This window comes from Musca autumnalis, unplaced genomic scaffold, assembly GCF_047663935.1.
Source record: "Musca autumnalis isolate F117 unplaced genomic scaffold, ASM4766393v1 scaffold_4, whole genome shotgun sequence".
Classification (NCBI taxonomy): domain Eukaryota; kingdom Metazoa; phylum Arthropoda; class Insecta; order Diptera; family Muscidae; genus Musca; species Musca autumnalis.
In genome coordinates this window covers 20,810,810-20,835,512 of record NW_027411977.1, presented here as the reverse complement: position 1 = coordinate 20,835,512, position 24,703 = coordinate 20,810,810, and the positions used below count along the sequence as shown (strand labels likewise).

At 37.6% G+C, this 24,703-nt stretch overlaps 1 protein-coding gene across 1 annotated transcript in view; it reads right to left on the bottom strand.

Annotated features, from left to right (window-relative positions):
* Positions 1 to 21,088, bottom strand: part of SecCl (Secretory chloride channel) — a 37,530-nt gene extending 16,442 nt beyond the window's left edge. The window contains exon 1 of the mRNA XM_073980823.1: positions 20,507 to 21,088. Within this exon, the coding sequence (XP_073836924.1) occupies positions 20,507 to 20,586 (80 nt within the window). The 5' untranslated portion in view covers positions 20,587 to 21,088. The remainder of the gene's footprint in view (positions 1 to 20,506) is intronic.
* Positions 21,089 to 24,703: the final 3,615 nt, after the last annotated feature.

Below are 24,703 nucleotides of genomic sequence, written 5' to 3'. Positions count from 1 at the left end.
CCTTTGATAAGTCAAAAGTCACCATTACTGTTCGGTCGCACGCCCTTTTTTGGTTCAGTCTTCAGCTGGTATGTATGGATATGACGTGTAATGCTGTGCATGTTACGGAATCCATGCTGACTTTGGGCAATTGAGAAATTGCTTCTCATCGTGGTGAGGAGTAGTGTCCGTAGAAACTTCGCTACTGGCAACAGGAGAAAGATCGGGACCACCCTACCAATTTCTTTAGATTTGTACGACGAAGCTCATCACGCTCAGTTGCTTGTGTCATCGCATCTGCTGTCAAATTCCACCTAATTTCGGATATTCTACCAGATATGTAGCTGGCTGCTGTAGCTGTTAAAAATTCTCTCAGCTACCCGAGAATCTGAGAAAATTGGCATCTCTTTAAAGCTGTGATTGGCAAATTCTCTGAACCTTTGCCAGTCAGTTAGCTTTTCCATAGTTCAAAAAAGTATGGCGGTCAGAGGTTATGGTGTCGGGTGGATACGATAACCAGTAGATGGTTTCAGCCAAGGACATTGCCTATGACGGAAAGTCCAAGCTCATGATGAGCATTGTCCTCCAGACGGTTATTGCCCTCCAAAAGTTAACTAATATCAAGAATATAACGCAGGGTACAACTAATCATGGGCCACTTTACTGCCAACTCAATAGTAAAGGTCGGTCAATAGAGTCAAGCTCAAGCGACATAGCGACAGCCTATTACTGGTGTATAAGGAAGGTAGGTCCATGTCCTGGGGTGACATCTCACCAATGTTGACATGTGGTGGATGCGGATCTGGCAAAGGGAAGGGATCCATGGCTCGGAGATCTCCCACAACCCGGCAAGGAACAAAAAGGCTTAAGCATTCCGGGATGTATTTGCCCCATCCATGGTGAAAAGTATACGAACACAAATGCACGATTTTTGATGCAACGTCCCTTTCTTAAAGATTCCCCCGAATCAATGCGGTGCATATAACCGGCCGCCGTGGTTTGTGGTCATCAGTTGTTTTAGTTTCTGTCAGCAGGGGTTTTAAGAGCTTACGGGCCTTTATGTCAGGAAAATACATTATTATAATCAAGACCAGAGGGACTAGATTCAGAGACAATTTAAAACTGATCCCCCGAACCACCCTTAAACTGCACTTTAGCAAAAATGTTGAACTGTTGTGAAGGTGCTAACTGAAGGAGTTTTCCTGATATATCCAACTAAATTTTCTTGCTTTTGAAATTTTCTCATCTATGAACATTGCTGTTTCAATATCCGCAGATACTTCCCAGGCGTAAGCGGTTGTCATTTAAAGTTATCCCATTTCGATAGGACTTGCGGTTTTCAAGCAAAATCGTGAAAACCTAAAAAACTCTACAAATGTGTTCACATTTTTTTGATCGCGATTTGTTTAAAAAGCGATACGGCGATTTTTTTGTTTTTTTCTTATCTATAAACATTGTAGTTTCAGAATCCGCAAAAACTTCCCAGTTGTAAGCTCCTCCCATTTAAAGTTGGTTCAAGAGCGCCGTGGACAGTTATAAAGCTGAGTTTATTCTGATATTCAATTTTACAATTTTTTTCGCTTAAAACGTATGATTTACCATGATATAAATATCATCCAAGGAGACTTTAATGCCAAAGTTGGACAAGATATTGTACCAGGCATAACAGCAAATTTGCACTAGGCGAGAGAAATGATAGAGGTGACAGATTTATTCAATTCTGTAAGGAATATGGGTTTCAAATTACAAATACAATGTTCTGCCTGCCAAAAAGAAGAATGTATACCTGGAAATCCCCTCTAGACAAACCAACAAAAATAATAAGAAACCAAATAGATTATATCGACACCTCCAAATAATAGTATGCTAAGTCTAAAAAGTGAGTTTTGCAGGAGAAGCTCTCAAAGTTTGGAAATTTTTTTGAACTTCAGTACTATGCTAAGTCAATATTTGTTTATAACTTCTGTTCGGATTGACCGATCATTACCAAAATTAGACAGAATTTAAGTTAAAGGACGTTCGACACCTCCAAATAATAGTATGCTAAGTCTAAAAAGTGAGTTTTGCAGGAGAAGCTCTCAAAGTTTGGAAATTTCTTTGAACTTCAGTACTATGCTAAGTAAATATTTGTTAATAACTTCTGTTCGGATTGTCCGATCATTACCAAAATTTGACAGAATTTAAGTTAAAGGACTTTAAATATAAAAATGTAAAGAACTTGAAAATGTGATAAGTCGACTTAGCATACTATTGTTTGGAGGCGTCGATATATTGATCAATAAACGTTTTTCTTCGTTTGTAATGAAGACATCCACATACCTAGGGGCAGATGTTCCATCGGACCATATCCTGTTAATGACAAAAATACGAGCGAAATTGAAGAGAAACTTAAAGAGAACAATACGTGGAAAACTCAATACTGGAAAACTGGAGGAACCAAGAGTTAAGACCAGAATGAAAGAGATCATTGATCAAGAATTTAGAAGAATTGAAGCTACAGATAGTGAACAGATGTGGAATTCTGTTAAAAATACCCTAAAATCCATAGCGGACAATAATCTAGGAATCATAAAAAACACAAAAGAATCAATGGATGACAAAGGAGATACTGGATCCGATGGAGGAACGTCGAAAACATAAAAATCGAAACTACGAAATATACTACGAATTAAATAGAGAAATACAATCTGCAATCAGAAATGCGAAAAATAATCTCATAAACAGACAATGCCAGGAGATTGGAAGATTGCAACAGTTAAATGACGATTTCAATCTTCACAAGAAAAGCAAAGAAATGGCAGGCGTATACCACAAATCAATACCAAAAATTTTATACAATAATGAAAATGAACCTATTTTTGATATATCGGAAAAGATGGCAATATGGAAAGATTATATAAAGCTCATGTTTACCGACCAGAACCGATCTACCTATGAGATGATGAGAAATGAACCGCCAGAAGGAACATCTATAACCAAGCAAGAAATTGAGTCAGCGATAAAATCCTTAAAAGTTAAAAAAGCATGTAGTCCTGACGAGATTCCATTGGAAATACTAAAGTTAATAGAGGGAGATAACATTAATATCCTGATCAAGCTATTCAACTACATATATGAGACCGGAGAATACCCAAATGATTGGCTGAGATCAACGTTTATAACGATTCCAAAGAAAAACCAACCGAAACACTGCAGTGACTATAGACTTATCAGCTTAATGAGCCATGCTTTGAAGATTTTACTAAAAATAATTCATGGGCGAATATATGAGAAGTGTGAGAAAATTATGGGTGCATCCCAATTTGGTTTTAAAGAAGGCATGGGAACACGCGAAGCTCTTTCATCCCTACAAATCCTAGTCCAAAAATATAAAACTGTTCAAAAAGATGTATACATATGCTTTATCGATTACGAGAAGGCTTTTGACACAGTACAACATGATAAATTGATAAAGGTTCTAACGTCCATTGGTATTGGACAGAATGAAATTCGATGCATAAAAAGCTTGTATTGGCACCAGACTGCACATGTGGATGTAAATGGAGAATGTACAGAAGACATAGTAATATCTAAAGGTATGAGACAAGGATGCATATTATCCCCCATATTGTTCAATGTCTACTCCGAAAGAATATTCCAAGAATCAATCAACGATATCAAAAAAGGAATTCTTATAAATGGTACTTTTCTCAACAATATTAGATATGCAGACGACACAACCATACTACCTGATAGCTTTGCAGGACTCCAATACGTACTACATAGACTGGCAGCACACAGTGAAAGCTACGGTTTAAAGATAAACATTAAAAAGACTAAGTACATGGGAGAGTATGGGTAATCAAACGCCTTTAAAAATAAAAATATCGACGTGGAAAGAGTACATAGTTTTAAATGCCTTGGTAATATATAAATGACAAATGGAGCATTTCAAACGAAATAAGAAGCAGAATTGAAATGGCGAGAGAAGCTTTCATAAAATACAAGAAAATTTTTGTGAGTCATGATATCAATATAAAGTTAAAATTAAGATATCTGAAAACATATGTATGGGCAGTTTTGCAATATGGAGTCGAAATGTGGACCCTGAAGGCAGCCGACATGAAGAAACTTGAAGCTTTTGAGATGTGGACCTACAGACGAATTCTAAAAATACCATGGACCAAGTTTGTAACGAACAATGAAGTGCTGCAAAGAATACATCAAGAATAAGAGCTTATACGTACAATAAAGAAACGAAAACCAGCATATCTTGGACACATCATGCGAAACAACAAATACAAACTATTCCCAAACATTATCCGATGCAAAATAGATGGAAGACAGTCCAGAGGAAGAAAAGAGAAGTCTTGGACAAACAATATTCAGGAATGGACCGGTATAAATGATGTTGCAACTCTACTCAGCGAGTGCAGAAATCGACAATCTTTTGCTGAAATAATCAACAACTTATAAATACATATCAGGAAAAATGTCTAAAATTGTCTTTTCCATTTCAAAAAAATCAAAAAAATTTTTTGATACTACATCAATGATTTTTGGTACATAGATTAAGAAAAAAATCAGCATTCCAAATCTGTTTTCGTTACTAACTTTGATCGTTGCGCGCAATAGATATGACCGTTTTAATTATGATAATTAGAAAAAATTCTAAAAAAATCGCGGCTTAATATAGTTAGCTGTTATATCCTATTATCGTTAACTGAATTCGTAACCTTTGCGATGATGCAAAAAATAATCACGAAGTCTCAATGGATTCGCGAAAAAATCAACTTTGGTAAATAATTTCACGTATTTACAAACATATTTTTGAAACAATAGCGCTCATAGTTACGAAAAATATAAAAAAAATTATAACAGCATCCAGACATTTTGAGGAATAAAATGAAACCTAAGTTGTGAAGGTTGGAGCTATAGTATTCATGTTATTTGCAAAAATACGAAGAAAATATTACGAAAAAATTAAAATCATATTATTCTAATTCTATTTTTTATGGTTTTATAGGAAAAGTTGGAGAAAAAATGTTTGATTTCTTCGGCATTTTCGTCAAAATTTCACGCAATAATGATGATATTCCGTTGTAACAAATTGTTCGCTTATAGTTTTCCTATTAGATAATATTATTAGAACCTTATATTAAATCACAAGGAATTCCAATTGTGGCATAACGTTAAAATAATGTTATATTGAATATTACAATATTTGAGACGCATATAAACCGCGTAATTATGAAAATGACATGATGCGCATCCGATTTTCCAACACAGCTAATCAATCCCTTTTATTTGATGTACAGTTTGTCAAATTCTATTTGGCGGCCACGATGTAGCATCTGCTGCATATTAGGGTGCAAAATACAGTAAAATGGTCATAATTTCCGCGAAGTTCATTTACATTTTATGCGCATCCGATATCAATAATCACCATTAAAAAATACATCCTTCTATGCCGTTTCAATGCGATCCATCAAGAACCGTGGATGTAGCATCGCACTAAATTTTTAGAAAAAATCTATTATATCTCTGGATTTACGAGAGTTTTCAAATATCTATTTTCGCGCAGTTTAAACACGCGTATCGATCTATTTATTTAAGTAGAACTGACACATCCAAAACGCGTTTTAATATGCGATATTTTCAAAATAATTTTTTGCACATTTTCGAAATTTGAGGGGTATCATATCCGCCGATCTTGTGGGTGGATTTTTACGCGTCGTGGCTTGTTAGATTCAGAACGTAAAACAACTAAATTTACGCTGGTTTTCACGGAAATCGAATGACGTTTGTAAATTTTAAACCAAAAAAATAGGTTTTTGAGAAAAATTTACGCACAAAAATTTCGTGTTTAGGCGCAGATTACTGTGATCCTGTGAGGGCTACACCCTCATGTTATACATTAAAAAATGCGAAATCGCGAGTACTACAATCCAATAATAGACTTTTAGGGAAATCCAGCTGCGCGTCACGATTAAAACAAAAATTCAAAAAACCCCATTTTTCAGGTTTCAAAATGTCAGCATCCGTTTGAGGTAGATACAGTGGATATATTAAAAAATCATACATTAGAAACTTCAACTCTGAAGTGTGTTCTTTAACTTCTCCTTTGAGCATTAAGCTCTACATTGTGTTGTAAAACCACTAATTGGAAAATAACATAATGAAACTCATTTATTTCAACGATTTTTTCCGATTTTTTTACATTAGTACGACCACAGCTTCCGCTCAAATTATTATTTTAAGAAACCCCTCGGTGAATCGGGCTAAAACCGTTTATTTTGCCGAAATGCGGTCAAAAGTTATGGTATAGTAAAACTGATAGCGAGTTACAATACCCCGTACCTCAGTTTCAACATAAGTTAATTTTCTACAAAAAGCTTGATATATATACCGAATATACTGTAAAGCGCTCGGCACATACGATGCGTTGAGCGTCGCGGTACAACAACCACATGAAAAAAGTGTAAGTGATGCCAAGTTTTTTGAAAAACAATGTGGCTGACGCATTAAAGTTAAACATAATTTAACTTTTTTGCGACAACGGGTGTCCCAACGTGTCACTAAACGGACCGTATGTGCCGAGGACTTAATAAATTTTATGTAACTGCATTGATCACCATAAATTCGTAAAACGAATAGGCAAATAAAGAAGAAAGAAGAAGTATGATTAACATTTGGAATGACCGCAGAAATCATACGTGTACATGGGGACCAAAACTCTTCTCAATACAATGTACTTTTCTTCGAAAAAAAAATTAATGCGTCACAATTTATTAGATTTTCTTAAAAAACACATCTGATGATTGCTATTATTTTCAATTAAATATTTATTATACCAACAAAAAAATGTGATCTTTAATTAACAAACAACAACTTAAGCCTCCGAACATCTTTGTAAATTTCACTCTACAGATACATATTTACATTTCCTCTTAATATCGAATAATTGTGATGTTAATTTCTTTTTTATTTGTTTCTTAAATTAAACAAACGACGTGAATTAATTTCTGAATAAATAAATTGACAAAATGTTGTGTTTTTGGTGTGGGTGGGTGTGAGTGTGAAATGTCCCTCTGTTTGGAAGTAAATTGTCATTTGTTTGCACAAGTTTTACCAGCAGCCTTGTTACAGCCAAGGCAAGTGCAAATTAAAGATGCTGTTGGTTGCTGATGTTGCCGCCAGCAGCCGCCAGTTGCAGATCAGCAAATAATTCTTTTATTTGTTTTTTGTTTCTTATTTGCCTTGTTGAATTCTATTTATCTTTTGGTAACTGCAATAATATCGTAACGTAATGATCATTTGGGACACGTTACCAATAATTATAAGGGGTTGAAAAAACACGTTTTATGAAGTGACAAAATGAGGTTAAGTTATAAACTCCAGCATGTAAAGAAAAACAAGCTTCTTTGACTTCTTATTGAATTAGTAATAAACGACATAAACGACATCTATAGGGAAAATGACTCTTATGCTTGGTTTACATTTACGAAATCCACTCGATTTCAACTGTCAAATCCATAGGTTAAACGTCAAATGAAATCCAATGGATTTCAGATGAGATTTCATTTGACGTTTGAGCTATGGAATTGACAGTTAAAATCGAGTGGATTTCGTAAATGTAAACTTAGCATAAGGTTCTTGCATCTGTTAGAGAAAACTGTAAATCTTACTATACCCTTCTCACATTGTAGTAACAGTCCATCAGTTCATGTGATACAAATATGACTAATATTTTTTTTCTCTCAGTTGATGTTTTATTTTTCTTTCAGAATTTAAATTGGCCATAAAAACGTCAATATTTTAACTTATCCCCGTTATGGCTTTTAAAGCACATGTTGTTTGTTGTTGTTTTTGTTACACTATTCATAGTCACGTATTCCTAATAAGAAGGTATTGCATAAATTTTGCTACAATTAGCTTAGCGTAAACATCTCTATTAGCTAAAGCACGTGGAGCAGAGCTGGAAATGAGTTGAAAACAAATCAAGTGTTTTAAAGATAAACAATTGGCGCCTTTTATATCGACCAGCACTAATGAGAAAGAAAATATTCCACCTTTGCCGTGTCAACGGAACACTTGTTCTCAAACATTCCGATTGTCACAGCCAGAAATGAACTCATTGAAATAATAGGTTTGGTTCCACATATGTTAACATCAAATCTGTTTCGTTGATCTAGAGGTTCACACTCAGGGATGACAACTTGGTGGTTTTCCCGCTACTTGTGGTGATTTTTGACGTACAAAAACCACTGGAATGTCAACTGTTTCAAGGTAAAAATCGCTACAGACCTATGGTGCGTATGTGGCTGTAGCGATTTTTACCTCGGAACAGTTGGCATCCCTGGTTCACACTGTTCAATTTGACATATGTATGTCTCTCTCTCTTTCTCTAAGAGAATCTCTCCTGAAGTGCCAGAGTGGAGGAAGCTTATCCACTAGGTTACGGCTGGGATGATCACGGCATCAGATCTCTGTTGCGAGGTAATAACCGGCTGGTCCTAGGGGATTTTAATGCGCATCATGAGTTATGACATTCAGCCCTGCCCTGAGCAAATAGATAGTTCCACATTCTGCACTGTGAACGAGGACGCACTCAACAGGATTAAAGGGGTCTGTCACAGTCCACCCTGTCTGACAAATGACGTGACATGGCAACACGTCATTTCCCTTGGGCCGGACCATCTCCCAATCCTCATCTCTATAAATATACCACCAGACTTCATAACCTCTGAACCCCGTACTTTCATTATCCATTGGAAAGAGGATTGACAAGATTTCAGAGAGTTCACTAATCAACGCTTCAGAAAACTGCCCAATCCCTCTGTTGTTCGGGTAGCAGAGAGGACATTTCGAGACATCATCACTGATGCAGCCGCTCGCTTTATTCCTGCTGGTCGAATACCTGAAATAAGACCTAATTTTTCAGCAGAGGCGACGGGATCAGCTAATGAGCGTGATGAGCTTCGCCGCGCGAACCCTAATGACCCCAGAGTCAAAGAACTGACAATGGAAGTCAATAGATTAGTCGGTGAACACAAGCGGAAAAAGTGGCTAGAACATCTGAAGTGCTACAACGGTTAAGGCGCTATCGAACCCTGGTAGGAGAGACGATCGGACATCTGTCAATTTTAAAGGCCTGGCTGTGACAAATCCGAAGGGGTGCGCAGGCTATTTCTGCCGACAATTTATCGAAAGGGCGAAGAGAAGTGTTTTACGTCGTTTGCGATCTCTTCCAGCCGAGAAAGAACTGCCACAATTTACGATGGATGATGTTGCAGAAGTTATCCGAGGCGCAAAGTCATCCAAAACGCTTGGACCTGAGGGAATTTCAATGGCGATGCTAAAACAGCTGGATGACCCGGGAGTCGAGTATTTAAGTAAGGTCTTCAACTTATCGCTAGCCACCCTAATAGTTCCCGATGCCTGGAATGGGCAGGATGGTCCCGCTGCTGAAACCTGGCAAAGATGCCAGCAAAGGTGAGTCACACAGGCCGATTTCACTTCTATCGCCAGTAGCATAGATAATCGAGGCGTTACTCCTCAGCATTAGAACGTGTTATCCAGTTGCGGATCATCAACACGGGTTCCGGGAGCAGCATAGTATCACAACAGCGCTGCACTCCATTTTCACATACATATATTGGACGAAGACTCAACCAGGACAAACCATGCCACAGAACAGTGATGGTAGCATTGAATCTGACCAAAACGTTTGATACGGTCAGTCATGCTAGGCTGTTCGAGGCCTTGTCTGAAACGCTGGGTCATCAACTATTTGTGTGGTCGCCAGTCATACGTGAAATTCAGAGAGAGGAAGTCCAAACCCCGTAGAGTGAAGCAGGGAGCTCCACAAGGAGCGGTGATATCTACGGAACTGTTTAACCTCTACCTTTCTGTAATTCCACGCCCTCCCGAGGGCATTGAGTTAACTAAGTACGCGGATGATTGTACACTCATGGCATCAGGTTCCAACATCGGTAACGTTTGTGACAGGCTAAACGCCTATCTAATTGATCTTGTAGAGTTCTTCCAGGCGAGTAATATGAAAATATGCACCACTGTTTACCACAGGTATAGCGCAAATGAAGCTCCCACTGAATGTACAGGACGACGGTGCAATTATTCCGACCACAAACTACCCCAAAGTCCTAGGGGTCACATTCGATAGCATATATAACTCGTTCGACCATGCCACACTTGTCTGCGATAAGCTGAGAAACAAGCCTCAAGTCTCTAGCCGGCAGCATTTTGGGGTGCGAATAAAGAAACCTTGTTAACCACATACAACGCGATAACTCGGTCGGTGGGAAGCTATGCGGCGTCAGCGTGGTTTGCTAACTTAAGTAATGCGCAAAGGCATAACTTATAAATCTGCCAGAATGCTGCCCTGAGAACAGCTACAGGGTGTCACCTCATGTCTGCAGTGGACCATTTACATGAAGAGACCAGGATTCTTACTGCGCCACACAACAGGATGTTGACGATGCAGTACTTGCTTGGATGCTATAGGCAAGACCACCCAAATCACCAACTGGTGGACATGCTTGAACCCCTCACGTGAGTCAGGGAGGATTATCGTGATCTGGAAAGGGAGGTCCAGAGATATAAAAGAAAACCTCTAGATCAAAGTTCTTATCAGACAGGTTTGAGATTTATTCACACTGATGCGGTCGCTGAGGCTCTGGCAGCCTATAGAGCGAATATCGTCCTCGGTGATCACCCACCACCCGTGGCAGCGTAAGAGCAACAGCTGCCAAGGCAAACGAGAGTCGAGAGTTGGCACAACTAAGATCTGGTTGGTGCCGAAGCCTCAATTCTTACTGGGCCAAGATTGGTGGCACGCGGAATATCTACCCAGCATGTGCACAGTGGATCCACCCATTGGCCAAAAATAAAAAAATGAATGTCAAAATTTTGGTACAACATCTGGCAACTCTAACAGCTATGACATGGACCTTTTTAAAAGTATATTAGTTTTTATTTCATTCGATCGCGATCTTCTTAATAATAGCTTCAAAAGTCGGAACATTTGACTAATATTTTTTGTTGTAAGTACAACCTACATATATTTTGAGTGCAAGTAAATATATTCAAAATATCGCGAAACTAATACGTATGGCAAAATATTATAGTGGATTTTGAAGGAGGAGGTTATGGCATAGTTTTCATTAAAAAATAGTGTTTTAGCGTGTTGTAGAATTCTAGTTAGCTGCATATTTTTTCAGTGTATTTAGTAATGCCAATTCGATCATATACTTAAATTTGACCTAAGGTTTTAGTCATGATGCCCACCAGTGCCCACCTCGGGAATAATTTTCCAAAGTAGGTCACGGGTTTAAGATTATTCAGTATTAAAAGCAGCTGCCATCTAGTGCCAGACTATAAATTGTGGGACGCTGACTAAAGCTGCCCTAGAATAGTGTTTCTATGGATATATTAGCGTATAACTCTGTTATCTGACCACGTAAATTAACATAATTGGCATCAGTGGCAAGATGAAGAAATCTTCTTCCAAATTTGTCTTACGTTGGCGGTACGTGCCTTCCAGGAAGAACGCTATAAGATCTATACCAAAAATTTTACCAATTTTCAGACAAAAATTTTGATTTTTTTAATCCGCTAAATTGATTGAATTTTATGTTGTTTTGGAGATTGTTTTGTTTCCCTAAGCCTATTTTTGCATCATAAGATAATCGGGACCTTTGTTCATGTCATTTTGTATTAACAGCATAAAACAATTCTTACCGTATACCCCCTCCAGAGGGGAAGGGGGGGAGAATGTTACGCTCGTGGTTTCTTAAAACAGTCTTCGCAGCAACACAAAGCTGTAACCGGCGCATTGGCTTGATTTTTACACTCTAAATATTTTTGGCCACTTTCTCCATACAAGTGGATCCACTGTGATGTGGTACCGGTACGCATACTACGCAGCACCTGTTTAATTTCCCAACCAAACCGACTAACCTGACCCCACGCTCACTTTGGACTAATCCTATTCAGGTGGTATCCTTTCTGAACTTAGAGCTGGAAGCAATAAAATGAAGATTTACATTCTGTCCCAAAAGTTAGTATACACCGCTGAAACCAAAATGTATTAGGGATGAAAAGCACTATAACTTATTGAAACAACAAACAATTATTTTTATTCGAGAGACACGAATGTTGTCTTCGGTAATAACAATTAAAAGTGCGCAATATTTGCTTAGATTAGCAAATGTACGGTTCGAATCCAAAAGAGACTAAAATTTATATCGCAAAAGTTAATATACTATTTATTTTTCGTGAAAATATGAAAAGTGGCACAATTTGTGAAAAAATTAACTCAAAAGGAAAGTCCTTTGGTGTAAGGATTATTAGATGTTTCAAAAGGACAATGGCATCAAAAGTATGGGTTTCCTTCAAGAAATTCCATTTTTCAAACAGGACAAGTCGAAACTCGATCAAGATCACCCCATATTGATAACTTTAGAGCTTTTCTGACTATTCAAAACCAAGCCGGTACTGCATCGGCAACGTCCTTTTGTGCTGATGCACCGGTAGAAATCTTCGTCACCTCATTAAGGTGTCTAGTGTCCACTGTTGTAGTCCTCAGATGGCATTCTGGCAGGTTTGTATATTCTTACGCTGCGTAGCGATAACATTTGCATATCATACTGACGTCGCGTAGCTTAACACAGATTGGTTTATTTCTTGGTAAGTGGTCAACAAGGCACCTCAAGTGAACCTTGTTCCTACTGCTGATATTGTCACAAATGGCTGTGGTTTGCCCGGACAACTTAAACGTAACAATTAGGGGATTTTGTTAAGGGCGCAGAATTCTAAATTGAACAACAGGCCTACTCTGGCGTAAGTGTATGTCCACCAGGATATGTGGCAATTCGTCGTTCTTCTTTTTTAGCTACCGTAAGCTAAACATAATGTAGTACGTTGAACCCAACATGTTGGGGTAGTTAGTGGTCGGTATTAGGACAACATCGACCAACATCGCTCAAGTGTGGTGGAACTTCTTCGGCACGTACACGGCGTACCATTCTCCTGTGCGCCTCTTCGGATCCGTCATTGTCATGTCGTTTAAAGTAACAACCGTTCTTTAATCTTTATTTCCCAGATTCGTTGTGTGATTTAATTATACCCTCGACCTTCGTTTCAGTCAATTTGGAGTCGATTTAGCCATGACCTCCCGTCTGTATGGATGGTGCGCACCATAACTGTCGAACGGATCAACCGATACGAACCAAATTTTGCTCCTCGTAATATTTTGCCCAAAACTTAGTTTAAATTCAAAGATGGGCCATATCGGTCCACTTCTTCAAAATTTTTCTGTAAAATGATGTGAATGATAACTCTCGAAGGTAGCAATAAATTTGGTCCAAACTTTGAAATCGTTTGAAATTTGTTTCCGCATGTTGTCCTCCTCTCTTTCCGACTGTAAATTTTTTTCGGGGGCATGTCCATGCTTCCAGAGATTATGGCCAAAAAGCTCCAAGAAATCCTAACGACGCCAACTAAAATAGCAAAACCGCTAAATAACTCTCACAGGATGTCTCTGATTGTTTTAAATTTTGCACATCGTATTATTTCATCCAGTCATGTACCAGGTTGGAATATGGACTATAACGGTCCCGTCATTGGGATACCTCCCACACAACATTTGGGAAAAGTGCAGTTTGAGGACTTATCTCGGATTTATTTGAAATTTTGTGACAGAAGGTTGTTTTCACAGTCCCTGTTACAACGGTAATTTTTTTTGGGGCAAGTCTATACTTCCTGATATAATGGCCTAAAAGCTCCAAGAAACTGCGACGGCACCAACTGAAATGGCAAATCCGCAAGATAACTCTCGCAGGCAGTTTCTGATTGATCCAAACTTTGCACATCGTATTATTTCATCCAATCATGGTGGGATAACCACTACTTCGGTGCACTTCTTCGGGTATTTCACAACACAAAATTAGGAAAAGGTGACGTTTAAGAGGTCCTCTCCGACCGTTTGATTTTTTTCAACAGTTTGTTGTTACGGTTCCTTTGCAACGGTACAATTTTTTTCGGGGGCAAGTCCGTACTTCCTGAGATAATGGTCTAAAGAACATACAAAAATGGCAAATACCCAAGATAACACTCGCAGGGAGTTTCTGATTGATCCAAACTTTTTTATTTATTTATTTATTTATTTATTTATTTATTTATTTATTTATTTATTTATTTATTTATTTATTTATTTATTTATTTATTTATTTATTTATTTATTTATTTATTTATTTATTTATTTATTTATTTATTTATTTATTTATTTATTTATTTATTTATTTATTTATTTATTTATTTATTTATTTATTTATTTATTTATTTATTTATTTATTTATTTATTTATTTATTTATTTATTTATTTATTTATTTATTTATTTATTTATTTATTTATTTATTTATTTATTTATTTATTTATTTATTTATTTATTTATTTATTTATTTATTTATTTATTTATTTATTTATTTATTTATTTATTTATTTATTTATTTATTTATTTATTTATTTATTTATTTATTTATTTATTTATTTATTTATTTATTTATTTATTTATTTATTTATTTATTTATTTATTTATTTATTTATTTATTTATTTATTTATTTATTTATTGAAAATAAATCATACTTCCTGAGATAATGGCCCAGAAACTCACAAATCCTTCCGATACATACTAAAAGCATAGTTTAAAAGATAACTCTCTGTTAGCACAGTTGACGATACTTTCTTATTTGTTTTTTTACACAATTTAATAAATTTTGTGTGTTCAGGGTTAGTATTACGAAGCTAATTTGTTAGTCCCGTCGCCTCGGCTGGAGATCTGGCTGTGATGATGACCCTAAAAACCTCTCAACCACGCGAAAAATGGGCAGCTCACTGAAGCGCCTGGGAGGTCCTTCCTCCGTGCGATGATGTTCCAAACGATAATTACCCAAAGTTATTCATTAGGTACAATTTTGTGAGAAATAATTAAGTAAACCTGGATTTCAGAATATAATTTGTTATACTTCTATTAAAATAATTGTCCTAAAAATATATATACAGGGAATTTGAAGATTGATATTTGATTGATTCTCGGCAACGGAATGAAATCATGATGTTGGTTTTGTATTAGAGAGTAATATGAAGTAAAGCCATTGGGGAAATACTCCAGACTTATATTTTGTAACATTTTTGTTTTTTCTTCAAGCGAATATTTAATTTCTTGATTCTACAACTTGATATCAATGCACTTTTACATTCAGAACATCTTCACCTTATAGGTATGTGTATTTTGCACTTGAGGTTTCATTCTTCAATACGAATTACTACAATCAAAAACAACCTAATTACCATGTTTCATTCATTCATGTTCATTGTACTACACAAACGGGAGAGCGGGATTCCTGCCAATGGTATTTTTAGCTACAAAAAAAAAATCAAAATTCAAACAATGATGATAAGAAGCAAACAACACACTTGACATTGTCTTCTTTACAAAACAAACGAATACCAGGGGTAATCGATGTTTGTTTGCATTCTTGTAAGGTGAGAATAGAAATTTTAAGAACATATGTACATTGGCATGTTCCTACAAACATCCCCGAAGGACAAGAGCTTTTGGGATATTGTCTCAGGAAATATGCCCCCGAGAAAAATTGTACCGTCGTGAAATGGGCAGCTAACATAATCTGCTGCAAACAAATGTTTGTCAATCAGACAAGAGTTCCTAAAAAGCACTTTCGTTTTCACCCAATCAATCGATTACTCCTTTCGAGAGTTTTCTTGCGCAACATATTTGCGAAAACTTTTCAACCATATCGGTTGATCCGTTCGAGATTTATCGTGCGAACCAGACAGAGACGCGTACGGATGGATATGACTAATTCGACTCCAAATTGTATGAAATAGATTTCGTCCAAACATTCTTGAGGTCTAAAACCATTATTTCGATGAGACACATTTTTGGTCGTATCAAAGTGTATTAACCCTTTTTAAAAAAAGTATCAGTCGGCTTTACCGACAGAGATATAACCTCAGCCTGTATAAATTGAAAACTTCATCTATGGGCAGATCGATTACCGGTTACACAATCAATGTCATTTACTACAAAATTTGTGTATTTAGAATGTTTTCTGAACTCTGTGGCCCTTTTTGGGCGTATGAAAATACGAAAAAATGGATATGGATGAGGTACCTGAAAGAATGGACGAACATGGTCCATTTTGAAAGTAGATATTTTTTCGGGAGTCATTCCTTTCGTTAGAAATTGAATCCACCAGTTATTTCACTATAATTTAGAGCTTTTGGACCATTATTTTAGAAATCATGGGCTTCCACAAGAAAAACAAAATATCGGTGCACACAGAACCACAAGGAGTACCTTCGGTAAAAAATTTCCAATGGATCCTCGAACTTAAACAAAAATGTTGAACATTTGTGAGGGAGGTACCCAAAGAAGTTGACCGATATATATAGGTCATTTTTGAACTTAAACTAAGTTTGGGCAAAATATTACGAAGGGGGAAATTTGAACCAATGTCAGTTGCTCCGTTTAAACATATCGCCCTTAAGGGGGTTTCTATAGCTTTTGGGCAATTTTCTCAAGAGGAAAAAAGTTGTACCGTCGCAGGACAGAAGTTACCAACTGTTGCAATATGTACTACATCGGTCAACTCCTTCGGGTACCTCCCACACAAAATTCGGATAAAGTGAAGTTTAAGAGCTTCTCTCGGATAGTTTTGAAATTTTTCTTAGGAGATTGCCCTCGCGGCTTCATTTATGACGGCAAAATTTTTTTCTTGTACAAGTCCATGCTTCCTGAGACATTGGCCGAAAAGCTCAAAAAAAAAATCCTGACAGCACCAACCAAAATGGCAAATCCGCAAGATAATTCTCGCAGGGAGTTTCTGATTGGTGCAGACTTTGCACATCGTATTATTTCATCCAGTCATGCATCAGGTTGGAATATGGACTATATCGGTCGCGTCATTGGTATACCACCAACACAAAATTTGGGAAAAGTGCGGGGACAAGTCCATACATCCTGAGATAATGGCCTAACAGCTCCAAGAAACTCCGACGACACCAACTAAAATGGCAAATCCGCAAGATAACTCTCGCAGGGAGTTTCTGATTGATCCAAATTTTGCACATCTTATTATTTCATCCAATCATGTTGGGATAACCACTATTTCGGTCCACTCCTTCGGGAACTTCCCACACAAAATTAGGAAAAAGGTGATGTTTAAGAGCTCCTCTCCGATCGTTTTGATTTTTTTTAACAGTTTGCCCTTGCGGCTCCTTTACAACGGTACAATTTTTTTTCGGGGGCAAGTCCATAATTCCTGAGATAATGGTCCAAAACCCTGTCGACACATAATAAAATGACTATTGTACAAGATAACTTTAAAACGTTTTCAAAAATTTCTTTCAAACTTAGTTTAACGTTTATAATAGGGCCAAACGTAAAAAAGCAGCTGTATTCTGGGACAACTATCAGGCAAAATTAAAGGAATACAACAAAATAACAAGAAACGCCAAACGAAGCTTTTCTGCGAACAGGTGGATAGTGTAAATGACGTTTCAAAGATTAAAAAGTTTCTATCTAAAACCCATACACAGACCGAGCAATTGGTCGATGGAAATGGAAAAAGGATTGAAACAACAGAAGAAACTCTAGGCCTTCTGATGAAAACGCACTTCCCGCAGAATACCATGGTTAACACTGAGGCATCGACGGAATGTATTAACTCATCGGAAGAGGCACCAAAGATCGACAGCTTAATGGTCCAACAAGCCATTTTAAGCTTTTCACCATATAAAGCAGCTGGACCAGATCAGATCTTCCCGGCTTTACTACAGAGGGAAGTGGACTTTATTGCGTCCAAACTGGTCGGGATCTTCAATGCATGCTTAAAACTTGCATACACTCCTATAGCCTGGCAGGAGGCAAGGGTAGTCGTTATACCCAAACCTGGCAAGGCAAGTTATGCAACACAAAAATCTTATCGGCCTATAAGTTTAACTTCATTCTTACTCAAAACAATGGAACGGACAGTCGACACCATGATAAAGAGTAAGATCCCCAACGATATGCTTAAATTCAAACAACATGCATACGTTAAAGGCAGATCAGTGGAAACCGCATTGCATGAGGTAGTACACCACATAGAAAGAACCTTTGAAATGAAAATGTACACACTTGCTGTATGCATCGACATCGAAGGCGCTTTCAATAACTTAAGCACCGAGACACTTATCCACTCCTTAGACGAGTTTCAGGTAGCCAGGGCCTTAAGGAACTGGATAAACCACATGCTAAGGAATAGATGGATAAGCTGCGGGCTATACGATGTGAAAATAAGAGACAAAGTTGGACAAGGAACGCCACAGGAAGGGATACTTTCACCTCTGTTGTAGGTTACCACCATAAACAGTCTCTTGAGGACCCTAACCGAAGAAGGATTTGACCCAGTCTGCTACGCAGACGACGTTATAATACTTCTGAGGGGAAAGAATCCGAATCAACTCTGTCGAAGAGCAGAAACGGCTCTAAAAATTGCTTTTAACTGGGCCAGGCCGAGAGGTCTGAACGTCAACCCGGAAAAAACAGAATTATGTCTATTCACTAGAAAAACGAAAATGGGACACTACGGGGAACCAGTTTTTCTAGATAAGACAATAAATATCTCCTGTACAGTTAAATATCTAGGAGTAATTCTGGATAGGAAACTTAAATGGAAAGACCATATACAAGAAAGGGCTAACAAGGCCCAAATATGTTGGTCAACCTGCAGAAGGGCGATAGGCTCAAAATGGGGGTTCAATCCTAGGATGATACACTGGCTATACAGAAGCGTAATTAAACCAATTCTAACGTACGCGTCTGTGGTATGGTGGACAGCCATGGACAAAAAATGCAATGTGGAAATATTGCAAAAGGTCCAAAGACCATGCTGCCTAAGCATTAGCGGAGCAATGAGGACCACACCGACTAGGGCTCTAGAAACAATTTTGTTTGTACACCCAATAGATATTCAGGTAAGGTATGAGGCAGCCATCGCAGCTGTAAGGCTAAAGTCGATGAGCTAGTGGATCGAAAAGAGCCACCAAACATACCACCAAAACATATTAAAGGTCACAACGGGTGAATCTATAAATCAGGTAGTATCGGACCGTATACCTGAAACTAGTGAAGTAGCCTTGTGTGAAGTGTCAATACCTGACAGAGACATGTGGATCGGGGGAGCTCTAGCACAGATTCCCGCTGGAAGCTGTGGGTTTACGGGCTGTGCTAGGGGGGAGAACCGGACTGGGTCTTTATATAATGGAACTGGAAACGGAAATCTCCCTCCGTCTGCCGGATCATAACACGATCCTGCAGGCGGAACTCCGGGCGATAACAGAGTGTCTGCTTTGGTTTGATACTCACACAAGGCCTACCACTGTAAATATCCTTACGGATAGCAAAGCAGCCATTAGAGCTATATCAACCAAGACAGTGAAATCTAGAACTGTCTTGGAATATATTAAATCTATAAATAATTACTCCCAACACGGTAAGGTAAACATTATATGGGTACCAGGGCATACCGGGATTAGGGGTAATGAAATATCAAACTCCTTGGCAAAACAAGCCAAGGAGCAACCCACGGTAAGTCTAGAAAACGCTAAGCTGTTTAAAGCTGCGCGACTAGAACTAAAGACATGGGCAAAAAATGCACATGTATCCCTCTGGAGTAGTGAAGAGAAGGGAAAAAACACAAAAATCCTGTGGGGAAACCCAGATGAGGACAAAACAAAAGAATTACTTTTACTAAGTAAAAAAGATATTAGTAGACAGACAGGAATCCTTACAGGTCACCTAGGTCTAAAAGCGCATCTGCACAAAATAGGTTGTGCAGAAAACAGTGAATGCAGAGCATGCGGAGAGGACGACGAAACGTTGGAACATTACCTCTGCCATTGTCAAGCCTTCACAAATCTGACAACCCAGTTACTACGGAATGACATTATACCAGGACTCGACCAAATTAGGACAATCGAGTTCAAAAAGATCAGAGACTATGTAAATAGGACAGAGATCCTAGACTAAGTCAAAAAAAGATAATCCTCTATAACCAAGAAATTAGAGAGCACAACAGGCCTACTTATGGCTTAAGTTTATGTCCACATGGGCATGTGGTGATCTAGGATCACTCCTCTTATCAACCTAACCTAACCTAGTTCAACGTAATTTAATATTTTGAGTCCTTTATGAAGAAGTTTGGTTACTATGTCAATAATTTGATATAGCTCCACGACGGTAACTACAGATTTTAAAGCTAACTCTTGATACAGAATCAATATATTTTATATACGGCATGATTACTGTTTTTTTGGTCAGTGGCTGAGTTCTAGCAAAAACCCAAAACATTATTTACATTTTATATATTGAATATTTTAAGAATAATTGGGAACTATTTATGGGTATTTTTGTTTGTTTTTTTCTACAATGTTGTTTAAACGATTTTTTTATTACTTACGTCATGTTCATCTGTGAGATTGTCAGGACCAAAGTTATGAGTATAACTTTCGTATAGATTTGGTAAAATAAATTTGTCATTTTAAGCTGCAGGTAATGATTGTCGTTGTTTTAAATAAATTCAATTTTTACTATTAGAATATTGAATATTCTTTACTTAATATTCTAAAAAAAGTTATAGCCGAATAAACGAAGACATTGAAGAATTTTCACTTGTTTTTTAACTTTCGTTGCAGATGATAAATAAAAACTTAGGTGGCAACCGCCGGATTCACTGAACTTTTTCTCTTTTGATAATTATTTATTTTTTATTGTTAACTTGGCTTCTTGGAAAGCTCTGTTATAAATTGATATTTGTAATAAATTTTGGGTTACTTTCTGTTGTCTGTTTCAAGTGTATATTATCTTATATTTTTCTGTTGTTTTTTTTTTATTTTTTTAATAACGCGCAACGTATGAGCAATATTTTTAAATTTTTTCTGTTTCTTTCCAATTGTAAATTTTAACGCGTTTCAATGTTTTTCTAGTTCACCTTAGCAATGCGAATACTGTTTCTAAACTAAAACTTCTTCTGTCACATTATATCACTTTTATTGTTTTAAGATACTGATAAGAAGCTCGCTGGGCTCGTTCGTTCTTTTTTTGGCGTTCCAACACTCACACACATTTGCAAAATTTAAAAACAAATTCGAGATAGACCAACGAACGACACCGGAATAAGTGAGTCTAGGTTGAATGTTTTGTTATTTGGGGGGTGGCGGTGGGTGGATGACTATGAGTGGGTGCTGCTGTTGCTGCTGTATTGTTATGATATGATTTTCATCTACTCTCTTCCACTTTACTTTGTGTATTTTATCTGCATTGTTTGCAGGTGGTTGTAAAGATCACTGCTATGTGTGTGTGTGTCTAAAATGAAACACGAAGAGCGTCAACTCCTCCTCGTGTGCGGAAAGACGGAAATGATAACTCATTTGAATCTGTCAACAGCAGGTGATAACAAACATAACTCTCTTGTCAGTTATTTGGGAATATGTGAGAGGGATTCCCCTCTCTCTCGAGGTGGTTTTAGAAAACATCCATGCATATCATTATTATTTAATTATGTTTTATTTAACACTAACTAAACTCACTGTTGATCTACATTTGACAAAACATTGTTTGGCAATTAGGAAAACGTATACGCCACAATGTTTGTGTTTTGTTTTATTTCCACTACCCAACAACTGTTTTCTTCAACTGAAGTGCAAATCTCTCATTGTCAAGTTCAAGAGCGTCAACAGTGTGCCCTTAACCACTATTCAAGTGGCTTCTTATTTTGTCGATATCACCAATTATCGGAATTTAATACTTGAAAAAGTTATATTTGTCATCAAATGTCATTTATAATGTGGCGCAATATCAAAACGATTGGTTAGGATATTTTATCTATAACTGAGTATCTTACATTGTAAAAATATTTTTTTAACTTTGTATTCTTCTTCGAAAGCAAACATTTTACGATTACGATCTTCATCAAGCTGTTAGTAATTGTACAAGGTACGGGTTCGTAAGCGTGAAAAGTTCGTTCTCGTTATGATGGCTGCAATATCAGTGATTTGAGGACTGATTGCTTGACCAAAAGTAAGGGATATTCTCTATTACTTTCTTCTTCTCTCAGATACAGCTCGCAAATTTTAGGATAGAGCTTTATAAATTTGTATAGAAGTTTCTATTACTCCTACGATGTTGGTATTGCAAATGGGCTATACAGTATCGGTCAAAACTAAAGCAAGCCCCTCAGTACATTTTTTTTTTAAATGAAAAATTGTTTAAGACATTTTTTGAAAGAGGTTGTACATTACATTCTGAATTCCTTATACGAGTATTTGTGTTTTCCAATAATATAGATATAAATAAATAAACAGAAAAAGAAAAACAAAAATTACAACACAGTTTTCTTAAAAAAATGTGCATTTAAAAAAAATGTACTGAGGGGTTGCTTTAGTTTTGGCCGATACTGTATCTCTGTCCACATTTTGAAATAGACCCCATAGAACGGTACCACCCGATGTTTTAGCTTCTTCGCTAGGTGTATACAACTTTTCCCCAGAATTTTGTCGGTATAGGCCCAAGCCTTCAGATAGCCCCCATAGAACGGTACCTCCCGATTTGCGGTATTTTGAAGGTTGTGGCCTTAATATTCCACCGAAATGGCTGAAATTTGGTATTTATTCTTCATTTGGGCTATACAACTTTCCATTCGAAATTTGCCGGTATAGGTCCACGCCTTCATATAGCCTCCATACAACGATACCTACCGATTTTCGTTGTTTTGAAGGTTGTGTCCTCAATATTCCTCCGAAATGGCTAAAATTTGTTATTTAGTCTTCGTTGGTGCTATAAAACTTTCTTCCAGAAATGTGTCTTTACAGGTCCAACCCTTAATATAGCCCCAATAGCACGGTACCTCCCGATTTTTGATATTTTGAAGGTTGTGGCTTCAATATTCCACCGAAATGGCTGAAATTTGGTATTTAGTATTCGTTGGTTGTGTAAAACTTTTCCCTTGAACGCCTTCATATAGCCCCCATAGAACGGTACATCCCGAATTTCGATATTTTGATGGTTAGCCACATTTTATTACGAAATTGCTGGAAAGGAATGTACGTCCCAATTTACATTAGGCTAGTTTACTTGCGGCAATTGTCAGTTTGTTGGAGGGAGAGGTGAGGCATATGGTAACCCTTTGCCTCTCAACAGCCTCTCTCACCAACTAACTGACAATTGCCGCAACTAAACTCGCCTAATGTAAATTGGGACTAACCACAAAGTACATCGTTTTTTTTTTTTTTTGTTTTATTGGGGTCGTTCCTACCGACGTTTCATTTGGACCATTATAACAGGAAACATGGATTTTTCTACGAACAACTTAATATCGCTGAAACAGTGCCACTAGGAGTACCATCGGTAAAAATTTCCAAAGTGTCCTCTGACAGATCACTCACCGCACTTAAACCAAAATGTTGAACATTTGTGTTGTGGCAACAGTTCGGCTGATTCGTCCGTGTTGAAGTAATATTTTAGTTGGTTATTTGCTGGGATAATGGGATTTGAGTGGGCAGCTGTAGAAAGTTACTATTTGAACAGGTCGGTACCACAGATCGATTGGGCATAAGTCAGTGGAACGATCTGGACAGTAAAGAATATTCGTCATATCACGTGGTTCCAATCTGCACTGTGGTCAGATACTTTTAACTCCTGGAATAATTCTTGCCTAGTACGCCTTGAGTATTTCAGATCTGAATTGTGTCAGGATGGTTATGGTGGCTCTGGGCAAGGACAGTTCGAAGTCTTCATACGATTTGGCAGCTTGCTAGAATCGTCTTTAGCGAGAAAGCCAGTCGGACTCGGTTGATGTCCGTTAGTATGACATCTTGTATGGCGGGGCTGTAACACCGGATGTCCTTCCTGATGTGCCAAGAGGTGATTAAGATGCGATGACATTATTTTGCTGCATCCTTGCTATCCGGTAGTGGTTAGTAGAGCATTATTTTGGGTGGTTTGCAACACATTCCACTGGTTGTCACTTAAAAATGAAGTCCAAACAGAGGCTACATAGTTTAGGACTGAACGGTTAATTGCTTTGCCCTTGTCTCTGGTGGTACCTAAGATGGCTTTGATGGACATGTGCCGCAGGTTTTGAATAGGAATTGTGTCGCCTGCTCCATACGGATTTCATTCCCTATATATCTTCAACTGTCTGCGCAACTGAGGATAAGTGTTAATCCTATCCAAACCTGCCGAATAGGCTAGTTGATCTAGAGGTACTGCCTCGACAACATCTTCTTGCACTGATGCGCCGGCAAAATCTTCGCTTTCCAATGAAGATGGTCCTCAGAGCGCCCCCTCTCTGTTGAATTCCGCAGGGTGGCATCTGATAGTTCTGAACATTCTTTGCATACCATTGGTGCCGCATAGCTTCAAAGGTCTACGATAGGTCAAGAGTGACCATGACAGTGGCGCGGTCTGTTATGTTCCAGTCCGGCATTTATATGTGTGGATATGGCTTGTAATGTGATACAATGCATTTTCCGGAATCCATGCCAATATTCAGCAAACTGCAATCAGCTTTTCATTATGGGGGGAGTAGTGGCCCTAGAATCTTCGCTACTGGCTACAGGATATAAATCGGCCTATACGATTCGCCTCTACTGGCATC